The sequence below is a fragment of the Ochotona princeps genome, chromosome 33 (assembly GCF_030435755.1).
Source record: "Ochotona princeps isolate mOchPri1 chromosome 33, mOchPri1.hap1, whole genome shotgun sequence".
NCBI lineage: Eukaryota > Metazoa > Chordata > Mammalia > Lagomorpha > Ochotonidae > Ochotona > Ochotona princeps.
The window spans coordinates 1,310,872-1,337,652 of NC_080864.1; the positions used below are offsets into that span (position 1 = coordinate 1,310,872).

General features: G+C 65.8%; 4 protein-coding genes across 4 annotated transcripts; 2 read left to right on the forward strand and 2 right to left on the reverse strand.

Moving 5' to 3' along the window:
• Window positions 1–2,325: 2,325 nt before the first annotated feature.
• On the forward strand, window positions 2,326–5,327 carry ISYNA1 (inositol-3-phosphate synthase 1). The gene is made up of 10 exons (XM_004595781.2): window positions 2,326–2,767; window positions 2,889–3,050; window positions 3,233–3,365; window positions 3,464–3,657; window positions 3,759–3,908; window positions 3,996–4,214; window positions 4,323–4,487; window positions 4,569–4,682; window positions 4,822–5,039; window positions 5,117–5,327. Exons 1-10 carry the CDS (start codon window positions 2,642–2,644, stop codon window positions 5,310–5,312), a joined length of 1,677 nt encoding a protein of 558 aa, XP_004595838.2. The 5' UTR covers window positions 2,326–2,641; the 3' UTR covers window positions 5,313–5,327.
• Window positions 5,328–5,434: 107 nt separating this feature from the next.
• On the reverse strand, window positions 5,435–12,078 carry SSBP4 (single stranded DNA binding protein 4). The gene is made up of 17 exons (XM_058657890.1): window positions 11,765–12,078; window positions 9,426–9,498; window positions 9,227–9,288; window positions 9,032–9,116; window positions 8,118–8,207; window positions 7,742–7,801; window positions 7,587–7,656; window positions 7,382–7,452; window positions 7,232–7,299; window positions 7,012–7,057; window positions 6,870–6,905; window positions 6,699–6,753; window positions 6,545–6,615; window positions 6,374–6,452; window positions 6,220–6,248; window positions 5,899–6,113; window positions 5,435–5,688 (listed from the first exon to the last, which is right to left on the reverse strand). The coding sequence occupies exons 1-16, from the start codon at window positions 11,821–11,823 to the stop codon at window positions 5,913–5,915; spliced, it is 1,155 nt and encodes a 384-aa protein (XP_058513873.1). The 5' UTR covers window positions 11,824–12,078; the 3' UTR covers window positions 5,435–5,688; window positions 5,899–5,912.
• A 6,693-nt stretch (window positions 12,079–18,771) lies between these two features.
• On the forward strand, window positions 18,772–21,199 carry LRRC25 (leucine rich repeat containing 25). Its single transcript, XM_004595783.2, has 2 exons — window positions 18,772–19,885; window positions 20,842–21,199. Exons 1-2 carry the CDS (start codon window positions 19,083–19,085, stop codon window positions 20,984–20,986), a joined length of 948 nt encoding a protein of 315 aa, XP_004595840.2. The 5' UTR covers window positions 18,772–19,082; the 3' UTR covers window positions 20,987–21,199.
• A 356-nt stretch (window positions 21,200–21,555) lies between these two features.
• Window positions 21,556–23,985, reverse strand: GDF15 (growth differentiation factor 15). Its single transcript, XM_058657618.1, has 2 exons — window positions 23,665–23,985; window positions 21,556–22,697 (listed from the first exon to the last, which is right to left on the reverse strand). The coding sequence occupies exons 1-2, from the start codon at window positions 23,945–23,947 to the stop codon at window positions 22,120–22,122; spliced, it is 861 nt and encodes a 286-aa protein (XP_058513601.1). The 5' UTR covers window positions 23,948–23,985; the 3' UTR covers window positions 21,556–22,119.
• Window positions 23,986–26,781: the final 2,796 nt, after the last annotated feature.

Consider the following 26,781-nt stretch of genomic DNA (forward strand, 5'->3'; position numbering starts at 1 on the left):
AAGAGAGGGGCCGTGCAGCGCACCCCAGGCTCCTGGGCTCAAGTTGCAAAGTGTGTGTTGTGTTTTCCATGTGGGAGTGGGCAGGCCCGGGCCAGCCGCCTGTCACACCGGCCGCTTGACCGCTGTCCCGCGGGCGATGGCAGGGCTGGGCGTGTACGTGGGGCTGCGGGGCAGCCACGCCCTTAGGAGCCTGGGGGGCCATAGGTGTTTACAGGAATTTTCCACTTTTGCCAAAATGTTACAATTGAAAGGCCTCCGAGTCTTCTTGGGTTTCCCAAAAGACTTTGCGTCTCTTTTGTACACTCAACAGGTGAATGCTGGTTGGTTTGTTTTTTTGTTCTCAACCTCCAATAAATTTCACTGAGCAGAACCCAGCAGCTCTGCCTGGTGCTGTGTGGCTGGCGTGTGTGTGTGTGTGTGTGCGCGCGCGCGCGCACGTGTGTGTCCCAACCCGAGGGTGGGCTGTGGCAGGGGAGGGCGACAGAGCAGCTGGCGCCACAGCTGGTGTGTGGGAAAGACCACAAGGCAGGGGGCTCAGACCCCTGTACACTGCTGGGCCGGGCTCCAGCTCCCAGCCTCCCACCGGCCGCTGCTTGGCCCGTGTTCTGAGGCGACCCAGGGCCCCGGCGGTTGGCAGAGACGGGTGAGGCAGACCCAGGGAGGAGCCTGGGCAGCCTGCCCAGCTGGACCCCAGCCCTGCTTTGCACTGGCCACCGCCCCCTTCCTCCTCCCGGAAGGCCCAGGAGGGTCCTCCCACCCCCCGCCGGATGAGGCTGGCTTTGCCCTCTGTCCACGGTCTGGGCCAGGCCCTGTAAGCCCCCAGCGAGTTTCCTACCTCTGTACATGCTGCCACCCCAGTCTTGCTGAGGGTCCCCACAGTTCCTGGGTGGAGCTCCATCCTGTCCCAGCCAAGGGGCGCAGGCCCACATGCTGCAGGACAGACTTCCAGTGTGGGAGTGGGGAGCCTTCGTTAGCTGTCGCAGGCTTGTCCCAGGGGCGCTGGGCATGTGAGCAGGGAAAGCGTGGGTGCAACTTTGGGTCCCTCAGGGCAAGCACCCGACATCCCCTGCCGCACACGTGCCTTCAAGCCCCCGTATCCTCGCAGTGCGGCCCCTGGGAGTCCCTGGGAGGCAGCTGGCGGTGGCCCAAGGGCTCTGCTGTCTGCCACCCACGGCACGGGGGAGAGTGCAAGCTGAAATGAGTGCATGGCTGCAGCCCTGGCCCAGCCCTGGTCACTGTGGGTACCAGGGGAGCGGGGGGAGGTGTTTCTTCTCTTCCCCGCCCCCCACCTCCCTCGGCAAATGCAAACTTACAAGCAACAGGCCCCTCCACCGTGACACCGCCTGGAGTCGCAGGTGAAGCTGTGGGGTCAGCGTTAGGACGGGGCCAGCGGGAGGCAGCCAGCCAGCCCAGTCCGTCCGGATTCCTCCTAGGCCAGGTACGTGCTGGCCCCCTGTGCCCCCAGGCGCCTGTGGCCGAGGCGCAGGCACGGCTCCCCCAGTAGTATCCAGGACACACGCACCCCACGCAGGCACTGCTGAGCCAAGTCAGACCCTGAGCCCTTGCTCTGCAGCCAGAGGCCGGCCAGGGCCTCCTGGGGAAGGCTCAGGAATGCTTACAATGGTTACAAGTTTATTTCAATCTTGTGCACAATTCATCTTTCATCTGCCGAAGGGAAGGGAGGGGGTTCATGTGCCCTTGACCCGGACCCGCCTCACCTCCCAGGGCCTCTGTCCAGGCTGATCCGGTACACGCCGCATGACCTCCACTTTGGGTCTCCAAATCCTTTCCAATACCTCCCTTTGGGAAGCCTGCCTGGGAGTTAGAGGTGCTTCTGTCGGGGGTCCTTTCTTGGGGGGAGGGAAGGCCTGGAACCAAGCTAGGGGCACCCTCCCAAGCCCGCCAAGGCAAAGTTTTTTTTTTTTTTTTTTGAATGTGTGTGCAAACAATCCTAAATAACCACCTTTTGGGCCCGTTCCAGTGGTGGAAAGTTTCCGACGGCTTGTTTTGGAAAGTTCTTGGGGGAGCCGCCCCCGCTAGCCCGCTGGGTTCCCACGGCCCCTTATCACCGGCTGCGCGAGGGGGAGCCGGAGGGGCTGTGCCCAGCTCACTCCGCCCCTGCCAGGGCCCCTGCAGCGTTGGCACCTTGCACGGGGCAGCTGCCATCCCCAACCCACGCCCTCCCCAGCTGCCCCGGGGAGGAACAGACGCTTGGGGCTAGAGCGCCTTCCAGGGAGGGGGGTGGGGTGAGAGGAGGGCGGCACCTGGTTGCATCTCCCAGTTGTTGGTAAACACCGCGCCCCGCTCTACCGAGGCTTTGTGGGCACCAGGCGCTTCCGGTCAGTCTCGGGCCACCCCCACCCCGCACGTAGCAGTGGGCAGCTGCAGGAACCTGCAGGCGGGACTCGACCCCGCAGCCTCCCGGGCCCCTCCTCCGGCTCGGGCGGGGCGGAACAGGGCGGAGCTTCGGGCCTTTTCTCCCCCGAGGCCGCGCGCCCGGCCCGAGAGCCCCGCGCCGTCCGCTGCCGTCCGAGCTCGCCCTGCGCTGGTGAGTAGGGGCCTGGCTCCCGGGGGGCCGCTCGGCGTCTCTCGGCTGACCTCGCCCGCCCTGACCGCCCCCCGCCAGCCCGCCGCCACCGCCATGGAGGCCACCGCTGCTGCCGAGTTCATGGTGGAGAGTCCGGACGTGGCCTACGGACCCGAGGCCATCGAGGCGCAGTACGAGTATCGGACGACGCGCGTCAGCCGTGAGGGCGGCACCCTCAAGGTGGCTGGGGCCGTCCGCGGGAAGCCAGAGTGTGTGCGTGGGGGGGGACTGGCGGCGAGGGCACGGTGGGGAAGGCGAGGCTCGCTCATGGCGCCGCCTCCCCCCTACACACCCCCCGCAGGTGCAACCCACATCCACACGCTTCACCTTCCGGACGGCCCGGCAGGTGCCCCGACTTGGAGTCATGCTGGTCGGCTGGGGCGGTAACAACGGCTCCACGCTCACCGCCGCCGTGCTGGCCAACCGCCTGCGCCTGTCCTGGCCCACGCGCACCGGCCGCAAGGTTGGAGTTCTGGTGGGGGGGCGAGTCTCGGGGCGCATCCCTGCAGGGGGCGGGGCCCTTCGGAGTCCTGCGGGGAGCGAAGCCTGGGGGAGCGGCTTGCGCCCTGGCTTGCAGTTCGTCCCCATCTCACCTCCTTGGCACGCCCACTCCTCACCCTGCCACTGGTGTTTGCGCCCCGCCAGGAGGCCAACTACTACGGCTCGCTGACGCAGGCGGGCACCGTGAGCTTGGGCCTGGACGCGGAAGGCCAGGAGGTGTTTGTGCCCTTCCGTGCGCTGTTGCCCATGGTAGCGCCCAACGACCTGGTGTTTGATGGTGAGCGGCGCCCCGCCCGGGGCGTCCAGAGACAGGGGGTGGCGGCTGGGGACGGGCTGGGGCCCACTGTGAGAGGGGGTCTCCCCTGCCCTCTCCAGGCTGGGACATCTCGTCCCTGAACCTGGCCGAGGCGATGCGGCGCGCGCAGGTCTTGGACTGGGGCCTGCAGGAGCAGCTGTGGCCGCACATGCAGGCGCTGCGCCCGCGGCCCTCCATCTACATCCCCGAATTCATCGCCGCCAATCAGAGCGCGCGCGCGGACAACCTCATCCCGGGCACGCGTGCCGAGCAGGTGCCGCCCCACACCCTCCTTTCCCGCCAAGTTCAGGTTCCCCGCTTGGCACCTGGGGGACCCCCGTCCGTTTGTACAACAGCCCCGCCCCTCCCAACCAGCTGCAGCAAATCCGCAAGGACATCCGCGACTTCCGGTCAGGCGCCGGCCTGGACAAGGTCATCGTGCTGTGGACGGCCAACACGGAGCGCTTCTGCGAGGTGGTGCCCGGCGTCAACGACACGGCCGAGAACTTGCTGCGCACCATCGAGGTGGGGGAAGGGGGCGTGAGCAGGGGCGGGGCGCGCCCCCAGACACCCCTTCCTCCTCCTCCTCCTCCTGACAGCCGGTCCCCGCAGCTCGGCGGCAATGAGGTGTCGCCGTCCACACTCTTCGCTGTGGCCAGCATCCTCGAGGGCTGTGCCTTCCTCAATGGCTCCCCGCAGAACACGCTGCTGCCTGGGGCGCTCGAGCTGGCGTGCCAGCGCCGCGTCTTCGTGGGCGGAGACGACTTCAAGTCGGGCCAGACCAAGGTCAAGTCCGTGCTGGTGGACTTTCTCATCGGCTCGGGCCTCAAGGTGCCTGGACCTTCCCTGGACATCCTGGGTGCGGGGGGGGAGGGGAGGGAGGCCGCAGTCGAGGGCGTGGCTTGTGCGAGCCCCCTCCGTCTCCCGCGGCGACCCCAGACCAGGTCCATCGTCAGCTACAACCACCTGGGCAACAACGACGGACAGAACCTGTCGGCGCCGCGGCAGTTCCGCTCCAAGGAGGTTTCCAAGAGTAACGTGGTGGACGACATGGTCCGGAGTAACCCAGTGCTCTATGGCCCGGGCGAGGAGCCCGACCACTGCGTGCGTGCTGGAGGGGGACGGACATGCGGGAGCGGGGCCAGGGTGGGCGGCCGGCGTGCGAGCCCCCGCTGCACCCCTTAGGTGGTCATCAAGTACGTGCCTTACGTGGGTGACAGCAAGCGCGCGCTGGACGAGTACACGTCGGAGCTGATGCTGGGCGGGACCAACACACTGGTGCTGCACAACACGTGTGAGGTGCGCGCGCGGGGGCGAGCCGGCGGGGACCCCACCGCAACCCAACCCCAACCCCGGGAGGCCACGGGGTGCACCTGCCCAACCACGGGGGGCCGCCGGGTGCACCTGCCACCCTCGCTGACTGCGGCCCGCCCCGCAGGACTCGCTGCTGGCCGCGCCCATCATGCTGGACCTGGTGCTGCTCACGGAGCTGTGCCAGCGCGTGAGCTTCCGCACCGACGCCGACCCAGAGCCGCAGGCCTTCCACCCGGTCCTGGCGCTGCTCGCCTTTCTCTTCAAGGCGCCGCTAGTGCCACCGGGCAGCCCCGTGGTGAACGCGCTCTTCCGCCAGCGCAGCTGCCTGGAGAACACACTCAGGTGCGGGTGGGCGGCAGGTGCGGGGCTGGGGCAGAGGGCGCGCGGCTCAGCTGAGCGCACCTGTCATCATCCCGCAGGGCCTGCGTGGGCCTCCCGCCCCAAAACCACATGTTCCTGGAGTCCAGGATGGAACGGCCGTGCCCGGGTCTCAAGCGCGCGGGGTTTGGGGCCAGCGCCAGCCCTGTGCCCCCCCCGAAAGGTGCCTCCTCCCCCACCCCCAATGCCAACGGCCACCTGCCGCAGACCGAGGCGTCCCAGACCCCCAGCAGCTGAGGTGGTGGCCTGGCAGGGGGCACCCCCACCCTGCACCCCGTACCTTCCCCGGGGACTCCCCACAATAAAGCCAGCAGTACTTCCAGGCAGTGGCGGGAGTGAGTGAGTCAGAGGACACAGGCTACAAAACAGCCGAACCCGGTCACGTTTATTTGAGGGGCACACTGCCCCCGCTTCAGGCAAGTACAAACAGCAGGAAGGGCCGAGACAGGTCCTCGGGGTTTTGTATAAAATGAGATAAAAGTCCTTCTCCCGGAGCCTCCCTTCCCTCTGCCCCTGCCGGCCTGAGCCTGGGGCGTAGCCTCAGACCCCAGACCCCCGTGCACCGGGCGAGGGGGCTCCGCCATCACACACTCATGGCCATCTCAGGCGAGTACTGTGGAGAGAGGAAGGGGCGCCCGGGCAGGGGGCTCAGCCGCAGCCAGGCCTGGGACCCGCCTCCCCCCTCCCGGGGACAAGGGGGCAGGGAGGGCGCAGGGGGAGGGCAGGTGGGGGAGGCAGGTGGGGGTCCCGGGTGGGGGCGTGGGGAGGAGAGGCGGGGCGGGAGGGGGCACGGGGTGGAAGGAAGCCGCGGCCGCCCCCCCACCTGGCCCGCCGCGGTCATGGTCTTGCTCTGGCCCCCCGGCCGCCCCGCCGGGGCCTGCCCGCCAGGCCCCTCCGGCCCGACGCCGCCGCCGCGGGGGGAGAGTCGACGCAGTCGCTTACGCTTTGGCTCGGGAACGGGTGCAGGAAGGTCCCTGCGGCCGCCATCTCGCCGTCGTCCCGCGGGGTGCCGGGGGCGTTGCTCAGGCCGGGGGAGCTCTGGGGGCGGCGGCCGTGAGCGCGTGCGCGCCCGGGGTGGAGAGGACCCCCACATCCCTTCCCCTGAACCCTCAGTCCAGCCCCCGTGGGCGCAAAGCCCCCTCACCTTCGGCAACCCGTCCGTGTCACCCGAGCCTGTGGATCACACACACACGCAGAGACATGGGGCTCAGCCGGGGCGCAGAGGGGAGGCTCCGGCGCCATCGCGGGGCGCACCCTCGGTCCTCCACCCGTCCAAGCGGCCGGCGCTGCCCACTCACCCAGGGATCCGTTCACATGGTGTGGCTCCAGCGCGCTCATGGCCGCCATGGGCCCCTCGGGGCCAGGACCAAGGGGGAACTGCGGGCAGAGGGGCAGTGGGAAAGGGGGTGCTCAGGCTGCGCCCTCACCCCCTCCCCAGCCCGCAGGGCACCAGGCCAGCCCACACTCACGTTAGACCTGCCTGCGCCCGGCCCCATGGGGCTCATAACGGTGTACATGTTCTCGCTGCAAGTAGTTGAGTCTGCGGACGGGGCACAAGTGAGGCGAGCGGCCCAGAAGGGTCTCCCCAAGCCCCCTCCCCAACACGCGCTACTTTCCTTTTACCTCCAGGGCTGGGTATGATGGGTGTTCCGGGGGGCCCGCCTCCTCCTGGGGGTCCCTGTGCCCGGGAGGACAGCGGGGATGAGAAAGGCCCATTCGCCAGCTACCTCCGCGGCCCCTGCCCAGCCAGGGCCGCCCAGCGGCGCCCCATTCACCCCATTCACCCCCACTCACCACGTAGCTGCCCGGGGAGGAGGAGGAGTATGGCACCTGGGGGCGGAGCTTCTGTAAGCAACGAGCCCAGGCCCCGCCCCCTGCACCCCCACCCAGGCCCTGGCCTTCCTGGATGCCCGGTCACCCGCCAAACCCAACTCACCGAGTTTCCGCTGGGGCTGGCCCATGGGCCACGCACTCCCGGGCCCCTGCAAGACATGGAGAGTGGTCCCCGGGGCTGGGCCAGGGATACAAGCCTGGACGCCCCCCAACCCCCTGTTCTCTGCCAAGGCCAGTGGTGGCCACTGCCACCCTCACCCCAGGGAGCAAAGGGGACAGGAACCCAGTCTGGGCTGCCCGTTTGCCCACCCACCCACCCTTACATATTCACGGCTTGCAGGCCTGGGCCGGCGAGGGAGTTGGGGGGCGGCCGGATGCCCCCTCCGTATCCCTACCGAGGAAGGCAGAGAGGGGTGAGGTGCTGGGTGGGCAGAGAGCAGCCCCTCAACTCCGCCCCCTGGCCCGGGCCTTACCTGGGGCCCCATACTGGCCATGCCCCGGGGAGGCGTCACTCTCTGCATGGTGCCCCCCATGCCCGGATGACCTAGGGTGGGGGCCGGGAGGACGGCAGCTCAGCCCCTCACTGCGCCCCCCAGGGCCCCTCACTGTGCCCCCACGGCCCCATGCACTGTGAGCCAGGGGCAGGGAGGGAGGCGAGGCCCAGCGGCCATTACTCACCCTGCCCACGCACGGAGGGGTCCATGGCGCCCGCGAGGAGGGGCTGGGAGCCAGGGAGGCCCACAGGAGGCTGGAGGGGGAACAGGAGGGGGCAGTGCTGAGCACACAATGACCCAACTTGGGGGGCCTTCCTCCCCGCCCCTCCCCGCTCTCACCTGACTTGCCATCCGCAGGGAGGGCCGGGGGCTCCCTGGGAACCGCGGTGACATGAAGGGCTGGAAGAGGGGTGTTGGGGGCGCAGATTAGCACCCCCCGCTCCCCCCAAAAATGTCCCCATTTTTGGTAAGACAGCGCCTCCTGCTGGCAGGGCTGGGCCCGCAGTCAGGGACAGGCTGTGTGGAAGGCAGCAGGGCTACATGCGCCCTTGGAGAACCACCGACCAAGGCAGGGCGTTGGGGGTAGCAAGGCCACTACAAACCCAACCAGACGGGCCTGGTGTGGCCCCAGGGGAATGGTTCCAGGCACACAGGATGGGAGGGGCGGGGCTGCACCCCCCAAGCCCTCCCAGCACCCCGCCTCAGCCAGCCCTACCTGGAAGAAGCCAGGTGCTATGGGGCCCGCAACCACTGCATCGCTGGGGGCCATGCCCCCCATCACGGGGCTGGGGGCTGCGCCCGCACTCTGCAGGGGTGGGGGAGGCCGAGGGGCCCCTGGTCAGGGCACACCTTCTGCGCCGGGGTGTCACCCCTCTGCCCTGCAGCCGGCTGGGGTTCGAACCCAGACAACAGCACCCACCCCAGGGTGGCGGCCTGCCCGGAGGAGGGGCTTCAATGCTGCTACAGCCGCTGCCAGGTTAGGCAACACTCCAGCACACAGGGTACCCCACAGATAGAGAAGGGGGGGCCCCGGGGCTGAGCAGAACAAGATGAAGTGCTTGGTTGATCCTGTGGGCCACGGCAGGTGTCAGCGTGCTTCAGGGCAGTGGCAGGCAGCTGGGTACCAGAAGGGAGGGGAAGCAGGCCACCCCCCCGCAGGGACACAGCAGCGAGCCCCAAGGAGTTAATCCTGGGCGGTGCACCCTGCCTGGCTGGGGCCTGGGCCAGACAGCACCCCCAGCCCATGTCAGTCATCCTTGGAGACGTGCCCGGCCGCGTCGCCAGGACGACAGGCCCAGCTCCCGTTTCCTGGCGACACCAAGGTCATACCTGCCCACTCGGGCACAGGGCAGCCGGGAGGGCTCACCACGCAGGCACCTCCCTCACGTGGGGACTCCCTGGGGGGGGCACCTACAGCCTGTGTCCGGCTGTCACGGACAGGTGCTCTGTGGCCGCCACTGCTGGGCAGTAGGGGGTGCACTCCAGAACAGGACATGGGGGGTCCGGCTCACCCCTGGCTCACACTCACAGGCACACTGCGTACCCCAAGTCATCCCGGCCCTGCCCCTCCCCTCCAGACAGCCCCCCCCCCGCACACCACGACCCTCCCGTCCCCCGCCCCCCACTCACGTAGTCCTGGAAGGCCTTGGCCTCACTGGAATGTTCACAGGCTTCCCTGCGGTCCGGCGCCGCACAGTACAGATCCCAGAACACGCTGTGGGCGGCAGGCGACCATGGGGGGCTCTGCGGGAGCGCTGCCCGTCTGGGACCCCCGCGCGCCCACCCGCACCCCGCCTTCCCTTGCGCACACTCGCGCACACGCACCACCACCAGGAGTGCAGGAACCCGGGGGGCTCTCCCAGCGTAATGTTCTTCTCCCATCGGATCTGCCGGAGGAAGGAAACGTGGATGGGGGTGACTGGGGTTCTTGCAGGCCGGGCAGCAGGTGACCGGCCACCAGCAGGCATGACCCCAGCCCAGCCCGAGCCCAGGGCGGGTTGACAGGTAGCAGCTGGGCGCTCACCTCAGACAGGAATGTCTGTGCCGACTTCTGGGCGCCAATGTGCAACAAGTACTCGTATACGTACAAGGCCAGCCTGCGGCAGGTGGGACAGGGGGTGCAGAAGGGGCGCTGGAGTCAGGGGGTGGGTGGCAGGGTGGGGCCAGCACCCAAGCCCCGTCCTCCCAGCCTTTTGGGGCCTTCCCCACAGCAGCTTGTGGGCTCAGCCAGGCCAATTCCTACACACCCATCAGTACCCTCCATGCCTTTCCCACCTCCCTGCTGTGGCGGCAACCCCCCAGGGGCCCCTCGGCTGGGGTCCCCAGGCTGCCCGCTACCCCTGGCCCTGCTGCCCACGCAGGCCACGCTGGCTCAGGGTGTGGGGGCGGGTACATGGAGGGCCCTCAGCTGTCCCCTCCACTACTGCCCTGCCCTGGCATGGGCCCCATCCCAAAATAACCTTCCCCTGACTGAGCGCTCGCCTGTGCGGTGGCCTAAGGTACTCCCTGGCCTCGGTCACCACCGCTTCCTCACTGCACTGCAAGCCCAGGACCCCCAAGTTCTGACTTCTAATCCCCGGCCCCCTAGCTTCCCTGTCTGCCTTGCCTCAACACACTTGGCCAGTGCCTGATCCTTGGCCACCCCTCATCCCTTGACACAGTGGCCCCTGGGAGCCCCACCCAGCTGCACCCCAAAACCCACTGCACCCAGCCAGTGAACAAAGGAGCCACTCTACTGCCTCAGTGCAGACCTCGGCCCCCCTCACCGCACACCTGACCCGACCACCTCACCTGCCGCTCTTCCTCCCCGAGCATCCCCAACACACGCCCTTCATGCCCCACGCCCCGCCATGGGTGGCCTTCCCAGGGTCACACATCAAGCCTCGTGGAGGGAGGACGCGGGGGGGGCCGTTCGTGCACCACCACCTCCCTCCCCGCTGCTCCCACACCTGCAGCTCCTCCCTGGCCACCCCTCTGCACCCCGCAGCTGGAGTGAGGAGCGCCCATCGCCCAGCCCAGCCCGGGCCACCCTGGGAACTGACGCTACACCTGGACACAGCCACCCCGCAGGTGGCCGCCTGTGAGTCCTCAAAGCCACAGGGAGGGCCGATCTGGCCCAGGGGTGAGCAGGGGTGGAGAGGGTGTGCGCTTCCAGGAGGTGTATGTGGGGGGTTGTAAGCAGGGAGTACACACACACACACACAGCAGACACAGGAAGTGACCTGGCCAGGGACCAGCACTGCTGGCATGGGCTGTCCCATCCGTGGGAACCCCAAAAGGCACGTGGTCCCCTAATTCAAGTGGGGTGACCGAGGACTCACACCTGTGCCGGGGGAACCCCTGTGGGTGACTGGAGTGATGGCAGCACCCCAACTCCATACCAGCATTTAAAAGGGATCTCAGGTGTGGCCCGGACACACAGGACGGCTCTGGTCACAGAGGGGACCCTCCAGCCCCAAGGACGGGGACCCCAGGGCCAGGGTGGCTGCAGCCTAGCCCAGCCCCGTTTAATGTCTCTCACTTAACTCTTTCAAATAATCCGATTTTAAACACGCAAACAATGACAGCCCAGGCACAGGAACCTCCAGGTAGGTCCAGGCAGAAGGGGTGGGGGGATGCAGTTGAGGGACCCCAAGCCACCCCCCCAGGCCCCAGAGCCCAGCCCCTTCCGGCAGGGGCCTCTCCTTGACTTCTCTGCTCTCTGCCTTGACCCCCCCCAAACCTCAGCCGGAAGTTCGCCGCCCCCCTCCTCCAGGGTCTGGCCCTGTCCCTCCTGGCTGCCAGTGGTCTCAGCCTTGGCACCTGCAGTTCCCAGCACACAGGGAGAGGGGCAGTGCGCTGGGAAAGCCACAGGGCAGGTGGCACGCCGGCTGCACCCCTGGGCCTTTCAGGGCGCACTCCACCGTCACTTCCAGCAGGCACCCCACAGCACCCAGAGGCACCCCTCGTAACATTAGGCGCCCCCTTGCCTCCACGGAGGGAGCCAGGAGCAGGGAGCAGCTCCGGGGGAGACCCCCGTGAAATGTGCTTTGCAGAAGCAGCAGCGGATTGGGGGGTGGGTGGGATCCTCCAGGGTCCCCCCCAGCCCAAACACCCCACACCCCATCAGCTTCCCCCCATTCTGGTTAGCTTGGGACGGAGGCGCTGCCCGGGTCCCCTAGCACCGTGCAAAGTCTCGCTGCCCCCTCAAGTCACCTTCCCGCCACCCCTTTGACCCCCAGCAAGAAACTCACGACATCCCCACGGCCGGCTGCCCGGGGCTCTCCTCTCTCTCCAAGACCCCTCTGGGGAGCCCGCGCGCCCCCACCCCCACCCCGGGAGCCCCCTACTTGCACGTGCCCACGCGCCCCGTCGGTCACTCACTTCTCGCGGGCCTGGCTGTCGGAGGGGACGGCCGAGCCCTTGCCCCCCTTGGCGTACATGCTGTCCCCCGCGCCGCCGCCGCCCCGGCCCGCACCTGTCAGGCCGCGCTCGCCGTCGCCATGGCGACCCAGGCGCCCCGGCCGCCTCAGCGCCCCGGGCAGCTCCGGCCGGCCGCGCCGGCCACGGCGGCGGCTGTGGCCGCGGCTTGGCCTTCGCCTGTAGCTTCTTTCTTATTTTCCGTCTTCTCTTCCCTCTCGGCGCGGGTTGTTCCGGGAAGCGCGCGCCCCCTCGGCGCGCCCGCGCGCGTGCGCGTAGATGCCTCCTCCTCCTCCTCCTCGCCGCGCCGCTCTTAAAGTGGCGATGGCGCGCAGCGGGTCCACCGGTCCCTCCCCGGCCGCTGGGTGCGCAGGCGCAGTGCGCATCCAGGCAATTGGGGGTGCGCGGCTGCAGGCACAAACACGCACGCCGGATAGAACCGGGCTCCCCCAGTTGCTACGTGGGGGTGGGGGGCACAGGAACTGTTATGTCCCTCAGCCCCCCCCACCACGCGCTTCCCCTTAGGGAGCAGAGAGACAGAGCGCCAGCCGCCCACGCCGCGCTCCGCTCGCCCAGGGACCCCCCCCCAGCCCTGCGCGCTGCGGAAGGAGCCCACGCAGCTCCCCGCCTGGGACGCAGCCTCGGGGGCTGTCCCCCGCGCACACCACCTGTGCCGGTTCGCCGAGCCGCACCTGACCCAGCTGCACGTGGGCCACGGGCTGCAGCCGCTTCCACCGCGCGCACGAGTTACGGGGTGCCCAGCATTCCCACCCCCCACGCACACACACAGCCTGCACCGTCCCCTCCACGCTGGCATCCCGGCGCTGGGCACCTGTTGGTGCTCAGCCTCGGGGTGTCGCTGCTGTCCCCGGAGGAAGGCGCACCCCAACTTTTATGGCCCTCCGCCGAAGTCAGGGGGATGACAGTGGGTGGCTTCCCCTCTCCCCCGCCACATCCTCCATGTCCCCCACAAAATGTGTTTGCAGAGGAGAGGGTACGACACACCCACCCGGCACCCGGGGTGGTGGTCCCCTGGGGGCGGCATTGGTTGGTTGTGTTTACCACGCCCTGCAGGTGCGCGCGGGTAAACACGCGGTTCCCACGTGCGCGCACGTGTGCGCCAGGGCGCTTGTAAGCTTGGCAGATGCCCGGGGCACGGAACCCCCCGACACACGCACACCGTCCAGGCCACGGCTCTTTGTGGCTGCAAAGTGGCGGTTGTGTCGCCAACTCCCCGAGCCCCGTGTGGTGCCACACTGCTCGCTGCCACCTTCGGGGAGGGGGATTGGTGTGTGCGTGTGTGTCGGCCGGGGGAACGCTTTCCCGCCACTGGCCGACATCCTTCCCCACCCCATCCACGCCAGCCCCCTTCCCAAGGCGGGGTGCAGGGACGCCCCCACTCATTCCGCGCGCTCCGGGCCAACGGGCGGGAGCCGCCCCGGAGATCCAGACGCGCGCAAAGGAAGCGCCGGGCTGAGCCGGCCCCAGCTCCGCCTCTCTGAGGGGCCTCCGCGAGGGAGGTCCGTCCCATTTCCTGTCCAGCAGGCCGCCCCCTCCCCCAGCTTCCTCTCCCGCCGCCGCCGCCCGCTGGTTCGAGGCCACCCTCGCCTCGCCGCCCCCACCAGCGCGCAGGGCGGGCGTGGCTTGCCCTAGCCGTGCAGGGCTTTGGGTGACCGCTGGGCCTGGCCCCGTGAGAACCTAGGGTGTGTGCGGGTCTCTGAAGCGCCTGGAGTCAAGCGCATTTATTGGGCTCTTGCTGTATGCCGAGCTCTGGTGGAAGGGAGGAGGGGGGACCCCCGTAGGACACGCTGCCCCTATGGTGGCACAGAGAATGCGATGGAAGAAGAGGCTGGGCTAGGGAGGGGGTCTCGAGTCGTGGGGAGGACTGGCGAAGGCGACCTCGCTGGGAGGGGGAGGCGCCAACGAGCTGCGAAGGAGTGTGGGGGGGGGGCGCGCGGTTGTCATGGCAACGGGGAAGGCGCTCCCGAGACACCCTGGCTCGGGGGGTGTGGAGGAGCGCCCCCAATTCATCGTCGGGGAAGCCAAGCCGCGCGTGCGCGCACCCCCAGTCTCTGAGTGCAAGGTGGAGGTGTGGGGGAGACGGGCGACGCGGGGTTCGAGTCCCGCAGGTGTCAAGGCCCTGGGCTGCGGACCTGCCAACGGGGCCTGAGCGAGAGGAAGGAGATGAGATGGGGCGGGGTGGGGGGGCTGGCTAGGGGCGCAGCTGCCATGGGGAGCGAGTCAGGTGTTTCTCCTACACCAAAGGTGGGAAACAGGGACCCCACCTCCCCGGCCGGGAAGGGCGGAAGGGAGGTGACCACGTTTGGGCTCCCAAAAGGGTACCCCACGACAGGAGCCAACGCTCAGAGCCGGCCTTGGAGGGGGCGGCGCCTAGGACCTTTCCAACCCCCCGGCCCTGGTTTAGGTGGACCTGGGCTGCCGTAACCCGGGGGCGCCCCTCCCCCAGTTCCATGCGCGTCCCCTCCCCCTGCCGCCTCCCTTTTTGTGCGGGGGGGGGGGGGTGTGCTCCCGCCGCCTGGCGCGCCCTTCCGCTAGTTCCTGGCCTGATTTTTTTTCCCTCCTGGCCCCAGCCTTCCCCCCTTCCCTACCCCAGCTTCCTCCCCTCCGCCTCCTCCGCAGAGCGGTGTGCGGGGCTGGGCCCTGCTGTGAAAGAGAACGCAGCAACTCTTCCCCCTGACAGCTCGCGCCCCCTCCCCCCTTGCACCTGCCTGGTCGGGGGTCGCAGGCAGGAGCTCTGGGGACGTTTTCGCAGGAGGTGGAAGCACCCCCTCCCACACACTCACCCCGCCTGCCCATTCCCGGCGTTGGAGGCGGGAGGCGGGCTGGTGACCCCCACCCCGCAGCTGTGCGTGGGCGGCGCAGCTGGGCGCTTGGTGGCGCCCGGAGGGGCCTTCCTCCCTGGAGCTGTCATTATGGGTGATTTTGTGCAAGCAACACAAACATTAAAACCCAAACAGTGCAGAGGAGACCCGCATCGCACCCCCCTTACCGCCGAAGCAGTGAAGAGCCAGGGTTGGGTGTAAAGGGGGCATAGGGGGGTGCTTGCGCCCCAGGATTTCAGGTCCAACACTCGCCGGGACCAGCTTGGCGCTGGAACTTGGAGGACACGAGAGGGCCAGGAGGGGATTCTAAAGGGGCAGCGCGGGGTTGTAGGCTCCCACCCCCACGACCACTCTGTTCAGCCCAAGCCCGCTTGTCCTGCCCAGCTTCCAGCACCTTCCATGGCTCCTGCACACCGCCTCCATTCAACCAGCCACGGGGGCGGAGGGGGGGGGCGGGCACAGCACGAGGGCTGCCTGCTCCCTGTTACTGCGCGTGCCCTGAAGGCAGCAGGTGGTCCACCACCCCCCACTCGCCGCCTGCTCCCCTGCTGCGGGGCACCCCCTGTAAGACGGATGCCCTGCGCCCCCGGTTGCACACGCACGCGCCCAGCCCGAGCTCCGCGCGCCCTCCAATGGGCACACAGGACCCGCGCACGCACAGCCGTGTCTGTGCCCCCACTTCGGTGGTTGTTGCCTTCTGCAGAGCTGGAAGTCCCCCCAACACACACACACACACACACACACCTCTAAGCTTCCTGGGGTCGCCTTTCTGACACCCCCTGCCCGCCCTCAACGCCTGCGGGGCTCGGCTTACAGGGCTGGCACGGAGTGCTCCCAGCAGGTGCCCATGCCTGCTTGTTCCACAAGGTCAGGCCCTGAGCGGTAAGGCCTAGGCGCGGAGGCCTTTTCGGTGCCCAGCGAGGGGTGACCGGCAGAGACGCGGGGCTCCACCAGAGCCTGCAGTCCCGAAGGCGGCGGCCACAGGAGGGCAGCAGAGCCTGCAAGCTGCAGATGCAACAGCCACAGCTGGGTCAGCCCGAGGCCAGCAGCCAGGACCTCGGTCCAGACCGCCCACGGGGGTGGCAGAGGCCCCCGCAGTGGATTCGAGCTCTCTGCCCACGCCCACGCCGAAGGGGATGGCTCGAGCACCCCGGGCGTAATACCCAAGAAGCCGGATTGGAAAAGTGAGGCAGCCAGGACTCTGACCGGCTCTCACAGCAGGGAAGCTGCTGTCCCACAGGGCGGCTCAGCCCTCCACCAACCCTTGGAGCTGAGAAGTGACTCCAGGAAGCCGCTCATGGGAGGGAAGGGGACTTCGGGGGACACCCACTGTAGGTGTTGTGTACCTGGGGTTCCCCCCAGCCCAGGGGTGGCAGCCTCCACCACCAGCGGCTCAGAGCTGACCCCAGAGAAGGCTGAGGGCCGGCACACAGGCCCCTGTCAGCATGAGACCCCAGGCCCCCCGAGGTAGGATGTAGGAGCCCCAGACAACGTCTGTAACTGCTGTACCAGGGGACGATGCTGTGGTAGAGCAGGTCAAGCCTCAGTCTGTAGCACCAACATCCAAAAGGGGTACCAGTTCTAATCCCAGAGGCTCCACTTCCCACCCAGCTCCCTGCCTGTGGCCTGGGAAAGCAGTGGAGGACGGCCCAGAGGGTTGGGACCCTGCACCGGCGTGGGAGACCCGGAGGAGGCTCCTGGCTCCTGGTTTCAGATCGGCTCAGTTCTGGCCATTGTGACTGCTTGAGGAGTGAACCAGCAGACGGAAGATCGTCTTCTGCTTTAGGTGCCTTTCAGATGAATAACCGGGATCCGTAGAAGAAAGGGCTACAAGTATTTATTTGAAAGGCAGAGCTCAGAGAAGGGCTTCATTGGCTGCTTCATGCGTCAAACGGCCGCAGCAGCCAGGGCGGGCTGGGACTGGAACCTCACAGAGGCCACAGAAGTCGGTGTCTTTGATTTTACTCGCATAAAGAAACCCTGGGACCATCTCCCACCTCTTCCAGGCAGGCTGGGTCCCCAAGTTTTTTGTTTATTTTTAAAGATTTATTTTATCTTTATTTTCCAGATATACAGAGAGGAGGAGAGACAGAAAAAAAGATCTTCCTATTCACTCCCCAAGCAGCCACAGCAGCCGGAGCTGAGCCGATCCAAAGCCAGGCGCCAGGAGCCTCTCCCAGGTCTCCCACGCAAGTGCAGGGACCCAAAGCTCTGGGCCGTCCTCCACTGCTTTCCCAGGCCACAGGCACGGAACTGGCTGGGAAGTGGGGCTGCCGGGATTAGAACCATCGGCGCACATATGTGATCCCAGCACGTTCAAGGCGAGGACCTTAACCATTACACAATCACGCCGGGCCCTTTTTTTTTTGAAGTCTTTGTTTTCATTGGAAAGGCAGATTTACAAAGAGGAAGAGAAAGAGAAAGATCTTCATTTTCTGGTTTACTGCTTTCCCAAGCCACATTCAGGGAACTGGATGGGACGTGGAGCAGCCAGAACTAGAACCGGCGGCCCTCTGGGATGCTGGCGCTGTAGGGTGGTGGAGAGTTAGCTCATCGAGCCATCGTGCCAGTTTTTTTCATTCAGTGTTTTATCAAGATCATGGGCAGCAAATCACAGGAAAATCATCATGGCAGGCAGACGGGGGAGATGGGGGCTGGAGGAGGAGGCGTCTGGGCCAGCCAGCTGACCTGGGGGAGAGGCCGCGGGGGAGGGGGGCGGCGCCTGTGTGTGTGTGTGTGTGTGTGTGAGAGAGAGAGAGAGAGAGAGAGAGAGAGAGACAGCGGGAGGGAGGGAGACTCAGCCCCTTGAGAAGGAGGAAGCCGTGAGATGAGGAAGTGACAGCCCCGGGGAGGGTGGAGGCGGCCCAGGGTCAGCAGCTCCGAGCCCAGTAGGACTGTCCCCCGGGCTGTAACAGTGGAATCCCCATGGAGCATGTGTGTGTCATGGTGGCCTCACTGCCCAGAAATGGAGTTCATGGACAGGTGTCTGGCACAGCAGAGAGAGAGGATTAGCCCCATGCGCTGGTTCACTCTTCAGATGCCAGCCGCAGCCAGGCCCACTTCAGGGAGCCCAGAGCTCCATCCGGGTCTCCTTCTGCATGGCTGTGGGCAGTAGGGGGGTCCCCCAATCCCCCACCTGCCAGCCCAGGCCCCCTCCGCAGCTCAGCCCCTGACCATCAGCGTGGCCTTGGCCCAGCCAGTTCCCCTGCTGAGCCTGCAGCCCCAGGCCAAAGGGACATCCCTGGTCCAAAAAGGGAAACCTCCAGGAGCCTCCCCGGGTCTTTGGCCTTGTTTGTGTCCACTTGTCCCAGATGTGACACCCCTACCTCTCTGCCTAGGTGGTATGGTATAGAATGAGGGAAAGGGACCCGGCGTAAGAGCATAGCGGCCAAAGTCCTCGCCTTGAATGCACCAGGATCCCACATGGGTGCCAGTTCTAATCCCGGTGGCCCTACTTCCCATCCAGCTCCCTGCCTGTGGCCTGGGAAAGCAGTGGAGGACGGCACCACACCATGGGACCGTGCACCGGCATGGGAGACCCGGAAGAGGCTCCCGGCTCAGCTCCGGCCATTGCAGCCACTTGGGGAGTGAACCAGTGGATGGAAGATCTTCCTCTCTGTCTCTCCTCTCCGTGAATCTGACTTTCCAGTAAGAACAAATAAATCTTAAAAAAAAAAAAGGAAAGAATGTGGGACAGGAGTGGTGAGGGGAAGGGTCAGGAAGCGAGGGGGAGGCAGCCAGCGGGCGCAGCAACAGGGAAGTGAGCCCGTGCTGCCCCTCCCCCGCCCCTGAGAACTGGAGGCAGGGGCGGGTCCATCCCCCCACTCCTTCTGCTGCTTCCTCTTCCCTCACCCCGAGGTGCCCTGGGGTGCACCCAGGCCGGCTGGCCAGCACCCAGGTCTGCAGCCCATCTGCCCGCAGCACTGGCCGCCCCCCACCCCCTGTGTGTGGGGAGACCCACCATGCAGCACCCCTGCTTGGCAATGTGGAGGGGTGAGATGGGGAGGAGGGAGGAAGGCTACTGGCACTGGGTCATGAGTAATGGGGTTGCAGCCCCCTCCCTGGCTCAGGCATTTTCCCTACAGACCCCACGAGAGCCTTGGGGTGCCAGTGGGGTGGGAGGGGTGGGAGTACCTGTTATTTGCATATGGCCCCATCTTAGCCAATCAGAGCTTCCAGAATGTTTCATGGGCGGGGCCCAGGTCAAGTTTAAAATTGCTGGGAAAAGAGGCAGTTCCTGGAGCGCGGAGGAGGGCAGCCAGCAGCGGGATTAGGGCACCCATTGCCCAGCACAGGAAGACTGAGGGCCAGCCCCAGGCAGAGCTGGGGTAGGGCAGCAACAGAGGCTGCAGAAGCAGCCTGAGCTAGGACCATAATAAATTTAGCAGGTTCGGGGTCAGGGCTGTTTCCGCTTGGAGTGTCTCTTGTAGGTTGCTTGAATGGGGGTGGCCCCGGGCCGGCTGCCGCGGCCACCACCTCTGCTGCTGTCGCTGCTGCTGCTCCAGGTGCCAGGAGGCCACGGGTCCGAGTCTATCTGCCATTCTCCCCAAACCTGGAACTGGAGCAACTCATTTTCCCACACTTGTTTGAACTTGACTGGCCTGGATTTGAACCTGCCCCTGAAAGGCCAGATGCTGAACGCCCCGCGCCTTCAGGTGCTTCATCTGTCTGGGACGGGCCTGCAGGAGCTCCCACCGCCTGCCTTCTTCGCCCACCTGCAGCAGCTGCGGGTCCTGTGGGTGACAGACAACGTGCTGCGCCGTGCCGATGGGGCGCTGGCCGCCCTGTGCAGCCTTGATCTCAGGGCGGACTGCAGCTGCGTGCTCAACACCTGGCATGAAGTGCGGCTGGACAACTGCTCTGGCCAGCAGCCTCCCCTGCAGTGCCGGCTGAGGGGCATCGCTGGGCGTTGGTACAACCTTTCCAGTTTCCTGGAGGCAGACTGCGGCCCTGGCCTTGCCCCGGCTGCCATCGGAGCAGTGGTGGCCGGCGGTGGCCTGCTGCTGACGCTGGTCGTGCTGGGCCCTCTGCTGGCTTGGAGACAATGGCTGCGGCGCTCGGGCCATGGGAACCTGAACAAGGCCTGGACGGGTGCTCAGGACAAGCCAGGGCCTGGCTCGGGGCAGCAGCCGCTGTACAGCCCGGGGCTCCGGGCCCCAGTGGCCGTCCCTCCTGACTCCCCCTCGGCCACAGAAGTTCCTGACTATGAGAACATGGTCCTGGGGCAGCCGCCCGTGGCCGGGTGAGTGACCAAGGTGGGTCGGGGGTGGCGAGAGGGACAATGGGGCCCCCACGCTGTTGCTGGTCTCACACAAAGCTTGGCTGTGCCCCGCCTCAGTCTGCCTGTCTGTAAATGGGTGGTAGCCGTCCGTGCCCTCAGCCCTCTCTCCAGTGAGCCCGCTCTCACGGGGTGGGCTGAGCGTCCCCTTGGTGACCTTGCAATACAGTTTGTGGCTGTCACCTCTGACAGGGGAGTCAGGCCTCCTCTGCCCCCAGCTGTGTGTTAACCTTTTCATCTGCTGCTGCTGTGAAATGGGTGGGGGGGTACGGCCTCTTCCCCCAGCTCCACCTCCACACACACACACACACACACACACACACACACACGCAGGTGCCACCTGCTGCTGGCTGGCAAGGCTCTGCCCTCACCTTTCCCCTGCCCCACTGGAGTCTGGGGTCTTTGAGGGGGAACTCCTCTCTTGGGGGCTTGGGTCTTAACAGGTGGGCATGGGGGGACCAGGTCACAGCCAGAAACGGAAAGGCATGGGGGAGGGGGCTGCTAAGAAGAGCATGCATATGCAAAGCAGATGCAAATCGGGGCTGGAAACGGGAAGTGGTCCCCCTGGTGTGGGGACAGGCACGGGACTGCCCGAGTCCTGCGTCGCTCGGCTCCATCCCCCCACAACCACCACCCTCCCCACCCTTGGGCCTCCAGAAGATGCCCTGTGGGGATGCACTGGGCCCTTCACTTCTGCAGGGAGCAAACCCCGATTGTTCTGTGTGTGTGTGTGTGTGTCGGGGGGGGGGTGTTTCATACTAAAGTGTGAATGACTGAAGGCAGCCTCACACCCCAGCAGGAAGCTGGGAGCCTCCCACGACACATCTGTGTGTGTGTGTGTGTGTGCGCGCATCCCACTCACAGCATAAACACCCAGGACTCAAAGCCCTCCTCTTCCCCACCCCCGTCTGTCCCCGCAGGGCCCACCCCTCTGAAGACAGCGACTTCTACATGAACTACACCTGGGATGGCGGCTCCGATGCCCAGCCCGTGTACTGCAACCTGCAGACCCTGGCACGGGCCTCACTGGATGACAATGATTACATGGTGGCCGGGCGCCACTGACCTTGGCTACGGGGTCACTGCAGGGGGAGGAAGACAAGGCAGTTCCACTTCCTCTGCCCCCTCCACAGACACACACCACACGGGGAGTCGGGGCAGCGAGGCAGTCAGTCCCTGCACCCCACTCCAGCCCCATACACCCAGAAGGGACCCCACCATCTCCCTGCCGTCTGTATGTGCGTGGTGCTCAACGAACGCTTGGGGTTGGCAGTGGCACTGGACTCTGGCTTCCTGGCAGTGGGGGCTGCGTCCTCTTGCCCCCTGCGTCCCCGTTCTCTTTACCCAGGCGGCCCTAGGGAGGGCAGCTGCCTCCCTCCCTCCCTCACACACACACACACACACACACACCCTCTGTAACTCCACGTTGCACCCAGATACTGGCCAGCCCTGCCCTGCCCACCTCCTTCCGCCCCGGAAAGCTGTTTCCTGATTTTCCCCCCAACTTTTGTTCCTTCCCCAGAGCTGAGGGGGAGGGGGGACACTTGATGTCACCTTCCTGTTTTTTTTATCCCACCTTGGAGCAGGATTGGGGAACCAGAGCTTGACTGGTCCCAACGCACTAGCAGAGTGCTGGATCGGAAGTGGAGCAGCCGGGACTCAAACTGGTGCCCATGTGGGATGCTGGCACTGCAGGTTGCAGATTAACCTGCTCTACCACGGCACCCCCCCACACACACGTGAAAATATATCCCTCTGCTTTATTGATTCCTCACTGCTCTTTTTGTATTAAAGACCAGAGGTATGATGAATGGGAGTCGAGGTGCCACCACAACCGGGGTGCGGTGGGGACCAGAAACCCAAGCCCCCCACTGCAGCGGCTGGGGGTTACCCCATCCCACCCCCGCCTCTAAGCTCCTCCCCTCACCCCGTCCACAGATTGTTGGCGTGGGGGCAGGGTTCCTACACCTGCTGAGAGGTTTTCTTTTTTTTTTTTTATTACTAGAGTCTTAAATAAATACACGTTCTGAGAAACCAAATACCCTCCCCACCCGCAAGTCCCCCAGACAGATCAACCCCAATAAGTTAATAATAAATAAAAACATAAATACAAGGGTTGGGGCAGGAGTGGATGGGTGGGTGGGTGTGGCAACCCATTGTTCCCACGCAGACCACTGAGGCCAGGCCGAGGAGGGGGCTCACACGCAGTGGCAGGCCTTGGCCAGGACGTCGTCGTAGGTCTGCAGGGACACGCCGCTGTCCGTCTTGTGCAGCAGCACCACGGGCTCGTAGCTGGAGGGCACGCAGCAGGGCGCGGGCACAGAGTCGGGCCGCAGGCGGTGTAGGCGCTCCTTGATCTGCGCGTGCGTGTTGGCCGAGCGGTGCAGGTGCGGGCACTGACCCACGCACACGCCCACCTGCAGTTCGCGCGGCGACAGCACCCAGTCGCTCCAGCCCAGCTCGTGCAGGGACGCGCGCACGCGGTGCAGGCGGCAGCAGCGCCCGGGTCCCAGCGGACAGTCGTCGTCCCCTCCAGCGCCGGCTCGGATGCTGCTGCGAGGACGCCGGCGCCTGGGGTTGCGGCTCCGCGGGTGCAGCTCCCGCAGCTGGGGATGCGCGCTCAGGGACGCGTTCACGCGCGACGGCCCGCGTCCTCCCGGGCCGAGCTGTCTCAGCAGCCGCCGCGTGTCATCCCAAGTCCTGGGCGCGCGGTGCAGGCGGCGGGACGCCTCGGGGTTGGCCTGGCTCACCTCGGCCCCGCTGGGCCCCCCTCGCACTGTGGGAGGAGAGGGAAGGAGAGATTGGTCACTCGGGGCAGTGGGGTGGCGACCAGGGGCCCCGCAGCTGCCCCTCGCCAAGAACGGGGGTCGGGTGGGCAGGGAGTGGGGGACGACTGCTGCTTCCCGTCCCCCCGCCCCACAGCCTGCCTGCAGGTGCCTGCTGCTCCCGCAAGAAAAACTCTGAAATCCACGCGCTCACACGCAGAGCCCGGAAAGTTGTGCAAAATGCACTAAATGTGGATTTCAACATTTTTTGGTTCGTTTTTCCTGTAGCTTTTCATCACATGCCCTTGGGTGAACTCAACACCACGCTTGCACAAGGGAAAAAAAAAAAAAAAATATATATATATATATATATATATATATATATATATATATATATATGGCAGCAAAGTTGCTTACATTGTCTCCAAAAACTGTTGGTGGGGGTGGGCTCTGCCGGCTATATCTCGCTGGCCCACGGGGGATGTTTCTATTAGGATCTCTTGGGGATTTGACTAGGGGAGGGGGAGGACCCAGGGAGCCCAGCGCCCCCTCCCTGGGCCCACGTCGTCACCCCACTCCCACCCCTAACCGCCCCTGGGGGGCGGTGGCAGCAGAGAGCCGCACTCCAGGACTTGAACCGCGCCCTCCCGCCAGGGCACCTGCTGCGCGTGACCAGCGAGGAATGACAGGTGATTGCATCAGGGCCTGCAAACCGGCTTCAGCAGGTTCTGCCCACCTCCACCCATGCTTCCTCGCGCCGAGCCATGGGGGTGTTTGGGGGGTGACGGAGGCCACGTCACCCCCAGATCCGCAGGAGCCAAGCCCCTTGGAACTCTGCTTCCCCACCCACAAACTAGGAGAGGGGCGTGGGGTGGACTTCCTCCTGCCTCACACCCGCTCATCCTCTGCTGTCGCATCAGAACTCTGTTCCCGCCCAATTTTCAGATGGGGAAACTGAGGCAGCGTGGCCAGCCACACCGCTGGGGAAGGCCGTGGGGACGGGGGCGGAGCACTCACGTTTTGAGGCGAGCGTGCGCACGGCGGCGGGGTCCTCCTCGTGGGTGCGGTTGGCCCGCAGCCGCACGGTGGCCAGCAGGTGCTCGAAGCGTTTCCGCAGCTCCCGGACTTGGGCGGCGACGGCGGCGGCGTGGGTGTCCCCCGAGGGTCGCGTGGAGCCCGGCGCTGGCCACGACAGCAGCAGCAGCAGCAGCAGGAGCAGGCGCGCGCAGGAGGCGGCTCGCGGAGAGCGCTGTCCGGGCATGTCTGCTGCGGGAGCCCCGAACTGGAGAGCCTGGCGGGCCAGCGGGGCGCGCGTGCCTTTATAGCCCCCGGACTTCGGCCGCCTCCGCCCCCGGTGGGGCGGGCAGCGGGGTGTGTGTGTGTGTGTGTGTGTGTGTGCGCTCGTGAGCGCGCCTCCCGGGCCTCCCAGCCGGCCTGAGTCCCTGTCCCTGCCAGGCCGCCTGCTCCATGGTCCGTGGCCCGTGGCCCGTGGGGCGAAGCCTTTTGCTGGGGCGAGGGGGCAGCAGGGTGGGGAGACATCCCGGCTACGTGATCCATGGCGGACCGACCAGACCCGGCCGGGCAGGCTAAGGGGGCATCCGCAAGCAGCCTCTGCGCGTGGCTGCAGTTGTTCTGGTTGGAAGGCAAAGCAGGGGCGGGAGGGGAGGACAAAAGACCAGAAATAAATAATAATAATAAAAGGCTGGTCCCTGGGTGTCCCCACTGCAGAACCCAGAGGTTGTTCTGTAGTGTGTGGGGGAGTCTTCCGTGAGCACAGGGATGGGAGTCGCTGCTGCAGGAGGAGAACTCCTATGCACGCTTCAAAACCCTATCCAGAAGCTCTGTCCTTCTCGAAGTCTTCACTCCCCACCTTCAGCCCCCACTGCTGCCACCCCAGCTGGCCCCTTTGTCTCCCCCAGGCCCAGGGGAGGGGGAACTGGGAGAGCCCAGGGCAGGGAAGTCGGTTGGGTCTAGGGATGAGGTAGTTGGGGAGCGGGAGCATTGGGGATTTGTTGGATCATAGCGGGGAGGGTTAGGGGGTCCCTGTTCTCGCAGCCACCAGATGGTGTGACAAGCAGCAGCAGTGTGTGAGCCCACCCAACCACCCCCAGCCTTCTAGAAAGTTCTATGAGACACGGCCAGGCTGCAGCACAGCCTGTGTCTGTATGTGTGCTCTGGGTAAACAGTAGGTGCTGGAGCAGTGCACCAGCTCCCGAGGCCGTGGGTTCTGCTGGGGTCAGTCCAGTGCTCCGGGCACCGGATGGCGGGGCTGGACAGCTCTTACTCCTGCCCGCCCCCACGTAGCAGGTATCTTAAAAACAATGATGTCATCATGACTAAGTGTGTCCCCTCCTCCCAAGCCCCCCTCCCAGGGAAGCCGGCCCGGGGTGACCTTGGCCAGGCATGAAACGCTACCTGGAGAGGCCCGGGCGGAGGGCCCAGTGCCCTGGCCACCCAGTCAGGATCAATAGCAGAGAAGAGCGAGGCCACGGTCCGCTGGGCTCTGGGCACGGCGGGTGCTGGAGATCTGTGGGCCTGTGGGCAAGGGGGCTTCTTATTTTTCATATTTATGAATTACAAAGAGAGAGAGGAGAGAGAGATGGTTCATTTAGCACCTCCAAACACCCCCAACAGCCAGGGCGGGGGCAGCCTACAGCCGGGAGGCAGCACCTCTGTTCAGATCTCCCACGTGGGTGGCGGGGGCCCATAGCATGTGCCTGGACCATCACCTGCTACCGCGCGGGGGCATCAGCCGGGAGCTGGGCGGCAGCTGCATGTACAACACCCGCACTCTCCTCGCTGCTCCTTACCCCCGCTGTGGTGGCAGTGCTTGCCACCCCGGCTTTGCTGTGTGGCTGGGGGGAGACTCCTCGGGGTCCCCGTGCACTGGGGCCAAGGGCACCCACTTGGAGGAAGGGTGACAGATCCATTTGGGTCGTGATTGGTTTGGCAGCAGCCCCACTCGCTCCGTGAGACCAGGAACCCAGAGAGCAGGGAACTTGAAAGGGTTTACGGGGGGGAGGGGGCGTTGTGGGATGCCGATCCAAAGCCAGGAGCCAGAAGCCTCTTCCAGGTCTCCCACGCGGGTGCAGGGTCCCAAGGCTCTGGGCCGTCCTCCACTGCTTCCCCAGGCCACAGGCAGGGAGCTGGATGGGAAGTGGAGCAGCTGGGATTAGAACCGGTGCCCCTAGGGGATGTTGGCACATGCAAGGTGAGGGTTTGTCCTGAAGCCACCTACCAGGGCTTAGGAAGGATGATTTTATTCAAACAAAGTGGCGTCTGTGGGCTGGAGTCTGTAGCCAGAGTTGAGGATGCTTCTCTCTGGTTAGGATCAAAGGTGGAAGTGAGCCAAAAAAACAAAACAGAAGAGGGGGCGGGGACCAGCAAAGAAAGAGGCAGAGAAGACACATGGCAAGCCCGGGCCTGTCCACTCCACGCCCCTGTGCCGTTTCTCCCCCTGCACGGGACAGCAATATCTCCAATTTCCATTCTTCAAAACCTTAAGCAAAAAGGTCCCGCCTCCTCCTCCAGGAAGCCTACACTCCGCGCCCGCATCCCCTCCCCACAGTCCCCAGCTTATCCCCCACTCCCCCATGGCTCCAAGGTTGGGGGAAGGGCCCCTTTTGCCTCCCCCAGGCTGGTGGGATGGGGTGGGATGGGGCGGCTCTGCAGAACTCTGGGCGTGGAGGGGTAGGGTTCTTGGCTGTCCCCAGACACAAGGTGGCAGGGAGTCAGGGACCTGGTAGGGAGACTCCAAGGCTCGCACTTAGGAACACTGCGGTGCTGGTGGCGGGTGGTGGCGGCCAGGTGGTGGTGAGTGCTGGAGGTGGGGGGACTCCCAGCTGCCCAGATTGGGACATCCCTGGGTTCTGGGTGCTCAAAAAAAAAAAAAGCAGCATCTGCTTATGACCCTTGGGGGCTGCACCTGTTCTCGCTGCTCACACTCGTGCCCATTGTACAGTTACAAAGACTGAGGCCCTGGCCTCACACAGGCGGCCTGGGACTCCTGGGGGGAGTCAGGGGGTCTCACAGCCCCTAACCAGGAGCAGGGAGGTGGCGAGCTGACAGGTGGCTGCTCTGCCCGGCGGTCACCTG